General features: G+C 39.9%; 1 protein-coding gene across 1 annotated transcript; it reads right to left on the bottom strand.

Annotated features, from left to right (window-relative positions):
• Window positions 1-8,392: 8,392 nt before the first annotated feature.
• Window positions 8,393-8,854, bottom strand: LOC136142118 (profilin-1-like). The gene has a single exon (XM_065900170.1). The coding sequence runs from the start codon at window positions 8,852-8,854 to the stop codon at window positions 8,393-8,395; it is 462 nt and encodes a 153-aa protein (XP_065756242.1).

Genomic DNA, 8,854 nt, shown 5'->3' with positions numbered 1-8,854 from the left:
TTTCATTTGCTGTGCAAAAGCTATGAAGTTTCATTAGGTCCCATTTGTTTATTTTTGTTTTTATTTCCATTTCTCTAGGAGGTGGGTCAAAAAGGATCTTGCTGTGATTTATGTCATAGAGTGTTCTGCCTATGTTTTCCTTTAAGAGTTTGATAGTTTCTGGCCTTACATTTAGGTCTTTAATCCATTTTGAGCTTATTTTTGTGTATGGTGTTAGGGAGTGATCTAATCTCATACTTGTACACGTACCTGTCCAGTTTTCCCAGCACCACTTATCGAAGAGGCTGTCCTTTCTCCACTGTACATTCCTGCCTCCTTTATCAAAGGTAAGGTGACCATATGTGCGTTGGTTTATCTCTGGGCTTTCTATCCTGATCCATTCTTCTATCTTTCTGTTTATGTGCCAGTACCATACTGTCTTAATCACTGTAGCTTTGTACTATAATGTGAAGTCAGGGAGCCTGATTCCTCCAGCTCCGTTTTTCGTTCTCAAGATTGCTTTGGCTATTTGGGGTCTTTTGTGTTTCCATACAAATTCTAAAATTTTTTGCTCTAGTTCTGTGAAAAATGCCAGTGGTAGTTTCATAGGGATTGCATTGAATCTACAGATTGCTTTGGGTAGTAGAGTCATTTTCACAATGTTGATTCTTCCAATCCAAGAACATGGTATATCTCTCCATCTATTTGTTTCATCTTTAATTTCTTTCATCAGTGTCTTATAATTTTCTGCATACAGGTCTTTTGTCTCCTTAGGTAGCATTCTTCCTAGATATTTTATTCTTTTTGTTGCAGTGGTAAATGGGAGTGTTTTCTTGATTTCACTTTCAGATTTTTCATCATTAGTATACAGGAATGCCAGAGATTTCTCTGCATTAATTTTGTATCCTGCTACTTTACCAAATTCATTGATTAGCTCTAGTAGTTTTCTGGTAGCATCTTTAGGATTCTCTATGTATATTATCATGTCATCTGCAAACAGTGACAGCTTTACTTCTTCTTTTCCGATTTGGATTCCTTTTATTTCCTTTTCTTCTCTGATTGCTGTGGCTAAAACTTCCAAAACTATGTTGAATGATAGTAGTGACAGTGTGCAACCTTGTCTTGTTCCTGACCTTAGTGGAAATGGATTCAGTTTTTCACCATTGAGGATGATGTTGGCTGTGGGCTTGTCATATATGGCCTTTATTATGTTGAGGAAAGTTCCCTCTATGCCTACTTTCTGCAGGGTTTTTATAATAAATGGGTGTTGAATTTTGTCAAGAGCTTTCCCTGCATCTACTGAGATGATCATATGGTTTTTCTCCTTCAGTTTGTTAATATGGTATATCGCGTTGATAGATTTGCGTATACTGAAGAATCCTTGCATTCCTGGAATAAACCCCAGTTGATCATGTTGTATGATCCTTTTAATGTGCTGTTGGATTCTGTTTGTTAGTATTTTGTTGAGGATTTTTGCATCTATATTCATCAGTGATATTGGCCTGTAGTTTTCTTTCTTTGTGACATCCTTATCTGGTTTTGGTATCAAGGTGATGGTGGCCTCATAGAAGTAATTTGGAAATGTTCCTCCCTCTGCTATATTTTGGAAGAGTTTGAGAAGGATAGGTGTTAGCTCTTCTCTAAATGTTGGATAGAATTCGGCTGTGAAGCCATCTGGTCCTGGGCTATTGTTTGTTTGAAGATTTTTAATCACAGTTTCAATTTCAGTGCTTGTGATTGGTCTGTTCATATTTTCTAGTTCTTCCTGATTCAGTCTATGTATATTGTGCATTTCTAAGAATTTGTCCATTTCTTCCAGGTTGTCCATTTTATTGGTATAGAGTTGCTTGTAGTAATCTCTCATGACCTCTTTTATTTCTGCAGTGTCAGTTGTTACTTCTCCTTTTTCATTTCTAATTCTATTGATTTGAGTCTTCTCCCTTTTTTTCTTGATGAGTCTGGCTAATGGTTTATCTATTTTCTTTATCTTCTCAAAGAACAAGCTTTTAGTTTTATTGATCTTTGCTATTGTCTGCTTCATTTCTTTTTCATTTATTTCTGATCTTATTTTTATGATTTCTTTCCTTCTGCTAACTTATGGGTATTTTGTTCTTCTTTCTCTAATTGCTTGAGGTGCAAGGTTAGGTTGTTTATTCGAGATGTTTCTTGCTTCTTAGGGTGGGCTTGTATTGCTATAAACTTCCCTCTTAGACCTGCTTTTGCTGCATCCCATAGGTATTGGGTCATCATGTCTCCATTGTCATTTGTTTCTAGGTATTTTTTTATTTCCTCTTTGATTTCTTCAGTGATCACTTCATTATTAAGTAGTGTATTGTTTAGCCTCCATGTGTTTGTATTTTTTACAGATCTTTTCCTGTAATTGATATCTAGTCTCATGGCGTTGTGGTCAGAAAAGATACTTGATACAATTTCAGTTTTCTTAAATTTACCAAGGCTTGATTTGTGACCCAAGATATGATCCATCCTGGAGAATGTTCCGTGAGCACTTGAGAAAAATGTGTATTCTGTTGTTTTTGGATGGAGTGTCCTATAAATATCAATTAAGTCCATCTTGTTTAATGTATCATTTAAAGCTTGTGTTTCCTTATTTATTTTCATTTTGGATGATCTGTCCATTGGTGAAAGTGGGGTGTTAAAGTCCCCTACTATGAATGTGTTACTGTCGAATTCCCATTTTATGGCTGTTAGTATTTGCCTTATGTATTGAGGTGCTCCTATGTTGGGTGCATAAATATTTACAATTGTTATATCTTCTTGTATCAATCCCTTGATCATTATGTAGTGTCCTTCTTTGTCTCTTCTAATAGTCTTTATTTTAAAGTCTATTTTGTCTGATATGAGAATTGCTACTCCAGCTTTCTTTTGGTTTCCATTTGCATGGAATTCCTTTTTCCATCCCCTTACTTTCAGTCTGTATGTGTCTCTAGGTCTGAAGTGGGTCTCTTGTAGACAGCATATATATGGGTCTTGTTTTTGTATCCATTTGGCCAATCAGTGTCTTTTGGTGGGAACATTTAGTCCATTTACATTTAATGTAATTATCAATATGTATGTTCCTATTCCCATTTTCTAAATTGTTTTGGGTTCGTTTTTACAGGTCTTTTCCTTCTCTTGTGTTTCTTGCCTAGAGAAGTTCCTTTCACATTTGTTGTTAAGCTGGTTTGGTGGTGCTGAACTCTCTCAGCTTTTGCTTGTCTGTAAAGGTTTTAATTTCTCCATCAAATCTGAATGAGATCCTTGCTGTGTAGAGTAATCTTGGTTGCAGGTTTTCCTCCTTCATCACTTTCAGTATGTCCTGGCACTCCCTTCTGGCTTGCAGAGTTTCTGCTGAGAGATCAGCTGTAAACCTTATGCGGATTCCCTTGTGTGTTATTTGTTGTTTTTCCCTTGCTGCTTTTAATATGCTTTCTTTGTATTTAATTTTTGACAGTTTCATTAATATGTGTCTTGGCGTATTTCTCCTTGGATTTATTCTTTATGGGACTCTCTGTGCTTCCTGGACTTGATTAACTCTTTCCTTTCCCATATTAGGGAAGTTTTCAACTATTATCTCTTCAAATATTTTCTCAGTCCCTTTCTTTTTCTCTTCTTCTTCTGGAACCCCTATAGTCTGAATGTTGGTGCGTTTAATGTTGTCCCAGAGGTCTCTGAGACTGTCCTCAGTTCTTTTCATTCTTTTTCCTTTATTCTGCTCCGCAGTAGTTTTTTCCACTATTTTATTTTCCAGGTCACTTATCCGTTCTTCTGCCTCAGTTATTCTGCTATTGATCCCATCTAGAGTCTTTTTCATTTCATTTCTTGTGTTGTTCATCATTGTTTCTTTCATCTTTAGTTCTTCTAGGTCCTTGTTCAACATTTCTTGTATTTTTTCTATTCTATTTCCGAGATTTTGGATCATCTTTACTATCATTATTATGAATTCTTTTTCAGTTAGACTGCCTATTTCCTCTTCATTTGTTAGGTCTGGTGCATTTTTATCTTGCTCCTTCATCTGCTGTGTGATTTTCTGTCTTCTCAGTTTGCTTATCTTACTGTGTTTGGGGTCTCCTTTTTGCAGGCTGCAGGTTCGTGGTTCCTGTTGTTATTGATGTCTGTCCCCAGTGGCTAAGGTTGGTTCAGTGGGTTGTGTAGGCTTCCTGGTAGAGGAGACTAGTGCCTGTGTTCTTGTGGATGAGGCTGGGTCTTGTGTCTCTAGTGGGCAGGTCCACGTCTGGTGGTGTGTTTTGTGGTGTCTGTGGACTTATTATGATTTTAGGCACCCTCTCTGCTAATAGGTGGGGTTGTGTTCCTGTTTTGCTAGTTGTTAGGCATAGGTTGTCCAGCACTGTGGCTTGCTTGTCGTTGAATGAACCTGGGTGCTGGTGTTGAGATGGAGGTCTCTGGTAGATTTTCACCATTTGTTATTATGTGGAGCTGGGAGGTCTCTTGTTGAGCAGTGTCCTGAAGTTGGCTCTCCCACCTCAGAGGCACAGCACTGACTCTTGGAAAAAGAGGAAAAGGGGAAAAAATCATAAATCTTGCTCTCGAAATCCACCTCCTCAATTTGGGATGATTGGTTGTCTGTTCATGTATTCCACAGATGCAGGGTACATCAAGTTGATTGTGGAGATTTAATCCTCTGCTTCTTAGGCTTTTGGGGGGTCTGAGGTCTTCTGCCAGCATTCAGTAGGTGTTCTGTAAGAGTTGCTCCACGTGTAGATGTATTTCTGGTATATCTGTGGGGAGGAAGGTGATCTCCCCGTCTTACTCTTCCGCCATCTTCCCTTCCACACCTCTAGTCTCCATTAATTTAAAATGCATGAAACCAAGGAAGTGGCTTGGTTGGAAAATCAGCCTTTATCTGTTCATTATGTCTGTCATTTATTTAATCATCCAGCGTTGTGAACTTCCAGCACAAAAGCCTGATAATCGGAATTACAACAAAATAGTCATCTCTAGGGGAACTTGTAGGCTAATAAGGGAGAGAAGATATGTACCTGTATAGTAAGAACTGAAAGTTGAGGAGTTAAGTGTTATGAGAGAGGTGCAAAGCACAAGATGGGGGATTCCAAGTCATGAGGAAACACCTCCAAACCTGGGGAGTAAGGAATATCATTATAGGAATGGACCTAGTGCCTGGGCCTAGGCAAGTAAGTAGGATATGTGCTTGAGATTGTTAGAGAAGAAGAGAGGAGGGCAAGTAGCAGTGAATTCTGAGAACACCATGGAAGAAATTGTGAAGCATGTCCTGACAACAATGACCTGTTCAGTGTGGCTGGACTGCAGAGTACAAGAAAGGAAAAGTGGGCACCAAGGTGGCAGATGAAGGTTAAGGCTAGCTTCAGAATTCCACTGTGAATACCTAAAGCAACAAAGTCACACAGGGTGGATGGAGAGAGGAGATAAATCCTCACAGCAAGTTTCAAGCTTCTCTGTACTGACACTGAGCCCTCACAGAGTCTATCCTGACCCCTTCTGGGAATAGAAGGGCCCAAATTTTTCTCTACTTTCAGTTGTACCTTACTTATGCAAGACACGTTCAGCTTCCAGGGAAAGATTCACCATGGCAACAAGCTAGGCATGGACTGTTACCACAGTGAAGTGCTTCTCTCTGGATGGAAAGGGCAGGATCTCTGCTATGTGGCCCACCTAGGCTCCCTTCCCCTTTCCAGCTTACCACCTTGAGCCTCAGTCAGCCATACATTCAATTAAATCTCTTGTTCAATGGGGAATCTGCATACTTTAGCTTGTCCTCTAATGAAAGATTTGCCTGGGCCTTTCTAACTGGCAAGGCCATTTTCCTCAGTGGCCCTAATTCCTGAACATGTCGTTTTGCCTGGGAGATCCAGGCTGCAAAGAATAATGTAGAAGCCTCAATTAACTGAAGAATTTTCCTTCTTTTCCCTCCATCTCACTTCGCTCTCTTTCCCTTCAGGGATATGCTTCATGCCACATGGAGGCTCTATCCAAGATGAAGGCTCTACGGAAGCCACTTCCACATTTAATTTTTTCCCTGGCTTATTGCCCTACCACTATTTCAAGCTCTTTTCTTAACAGCAGCCAGTGTGAAAAAGCCTTAGGGGGTTTAGTTAACTAAGAGCTCAATGTCAGTCAGCAGTATAATATGACTGCCAAAATAAAAGTTAAAGCAATTTCATTAGAAAAAGAGGACCCAGAAGGAGAGCAATGAGACCATTTGCTCTGCTTTGCTCTTCCACCCCAGAAGACAGTATCTGCTGCCTCACCAACATGCCTGAGGATGCTGCAGGTGGGAAGGGAAAGGGGCATTGTCCTGGGAGGCTGCAACCACATTGGTCTCCTGATAGTTCCTCAAAAGATCAGGCACACTCCTGTCTCAGGGCCTTTGAATGGCTCTTGTCTCTACCTGAAACACTTTCCCTACCTCTCTTCATGACCCACTTCCTCACTTCATTAGGCATCTGTACAGATATTGTCTCTCCAAAGACGCTGCCCCTGACCTCCTATTTAAAATAGTCCCTCCCATCTCTCTCTATCTCCCTTTATACTGCTTTGTTTGTCTTCATGACACTTGTTAACTCCTGACACATATTCTGTCTCTTCCATTAGAGTGTAAGCTCTATGAACATAGGTTTCTGTGTGTTTTCTTTACTGCTGTGTCTAGAACAGTGCCCGACACAGTGAGAGCTCAATACATATTTGCATAAACAAACTTTTTCATGCCATCTGCCTCATTGTATTGCAACGTATTTTTCATTTGTCTTGTCCCCACTAGAATTTTATCTAAGAAAATTCTTTTCTCAATTATTTTGACATTTTTATTAATTACCTAGCCAATGCCTGGCATGAAAAGTGTTGGATGGATGGATGTGCTAGCAAGGATGTTGTAGAGGGGTTTCAAACATTGGATGGCATTGGCCTAGACCCACATTGCCAAATACGGTAGCCACTAGATACATGTGACTATTGAGCATTTGAAATGAGACTTGTCTGAATTGAGATGTGTTGCAAATGTAAAATGCACACCAGATTTTGAAGACTTTGTATGCAAACATGTAAAATATCTCATCAATAATATTTTTATTGATTATGTGTTTAAATAATAATATTTTGGATGTAATGGGTTAAATAAAATACATTCTTAAGATTAAATTCACCTGTATCATTTTTAATGTGGCTATTAAAATATTTAAGTTACATATATGACAGGCATTATACTTGTATTGAATAGCACACAGATATTTTACAACCTCCATGTTTAAACCTTGACCTTTACAGGCTTTTGAGAGTGTGTATGGGGGGCGGGATTTGAAGTGGTTCCCTGTAACTGACAGAGAAGAGGGTTCTCCATAATCACTGCTCCTGGGGGCTGGTGGCAGCAGGGTCAAATAAGCACTATGCTTTATTACTCAACCTCATCTTTCTCATTCCTGTATTCTTTCTCTCCAGCATGTCCACAGTAGCTAGCAACAAGCCAGATGGAATGTTTAGAACTTTTTACTTTCTTTCTTAGCTTCTGCCCACCCATGTTTCCCCTGATGGTGACAACAATGAACAGATAAATGGTCCAAAGGTGAGCTACAAATTTGAAGAATAAAATCTAGCCACAAGTGCCCTGGATCATCAACACCCAGCAGAATCCCCACTTTGGAAAATCTCTCTATTCCTGATAAGTGATTTTATGTGTGTAGCCAACTCCCCTAGCAAAGCCCCATGCTGGGTTATCCCAGGAGGGAAATAGAGAAGTAGAAGACAAACAACCTGCCCTTTAGGAGATTATAATAAAGTTGGGAAACAAAACTAATGTGTATGTGAAAAGTTAAACAAGATCACAGGACAATCATACAAGAAATGTTAGGCAAAGTATGATTAAGTCCAAACCAATTACCCAGAGAGTTAGTGCTTTAGTAATTCAAATTATGGTCAGCCCTAAGGTAGAGGCAGGCAGAGAAAGCTTCCTCAAGGAGGTAGTACTTGTGCTGGATTTTGAAGGATGTATGTGATTATTACAAAAGCGTAGATTTCCAGAGCTTGAAGGGCCCTTAGAGACATAGTGCACTCCTCATTGTACAGATAAGGAAACTGAGGCCCAGAGAAAAATATAGTAAGTCAGGAAAAAGTTGGGAGTACAACCAAGATTTTCTACTACCCAGTCCACTACTCTTCCCTCCAAGTGTTGAGAAGGGAGGGATTGTGTTCTAGGTGTAAAAAATGTGCAAAGAAACAAATGCTTGAATACTCACTCCCCAATCTGCCCCTTTCCTAACACACACACACACACACACACACACACACACACACACACACACACACACACCTCCAAACCTGATCTGGGATCTCCTTTTATTTTCCTCAAGACTATGTTAATCTAGACGGTGAATCAGATAACACTGAATTCAAATTCCAGGTCAAACACCAGTGCCTTTTTATTTAGTTAGAAATGGGCCAGGTGTTGATGAATGGCCTCTCTGATGTAACCCACCATCCTGAAAACCTTGAAGTTGAGAGACCCTCCTCCTGTTCCTTTGTGTCCTATCACCACAAGGTATACAGACTCGATCTGAACTACTGTCACTACCTGGTTGCCCCGACTCTGGCCTTTGGTGTGGAGGTCCATGGTGTTGTTGCCCTCAGTGTACAGGTTGTCCCGGATCAACAAGCATTTGGTCCCTGTAAGGGTGATTCCCTGAAGAAACAACTTCTCTCTCTCCTCTCTCACCAGCAAGATCTGCATTTCTTCCTGGGTCAATTGGAACAAGTTGACTTCAGGATAAGAAGCTAACAACCAGGGTGGGGAATTGGTGATTATCACTGCATCACAGCACATTACAGTCTGTAGGAAGAGGGTGATGTAGTCTTGCCAGACTTCTTCACTGATATCCCCTATGCACTGCAT

The sequence above is a fragment of the Phocoena phocoena genome, chromosome X (genome assembly GCF_963924675.1).
Source record: "Phocoena phocoena chromosome X, mPhoPho1.1, whole genome shotgun sequence".
Taxonomy (NCBI): domain Eukaryota; kingdom Metazoa; phylum Chordata; class Mammalia; order Artiodactyla; family Phocoenidae; genus Phocoena; species Phocoena phocoena.
This window is presented reverse-complemented; position numbering and strand designations above follow the sequence as displayed.

Bases quoted from the DNA above. Each gene is read 5' to 3' on its own strand.
- LOC136142118 (XM_065900170.1), bottom strand. From the start codon at position 8,854: ATGCAGTGCATAGGGGATATCAGTGAAGAAGTCTGGCAAGACTACATC.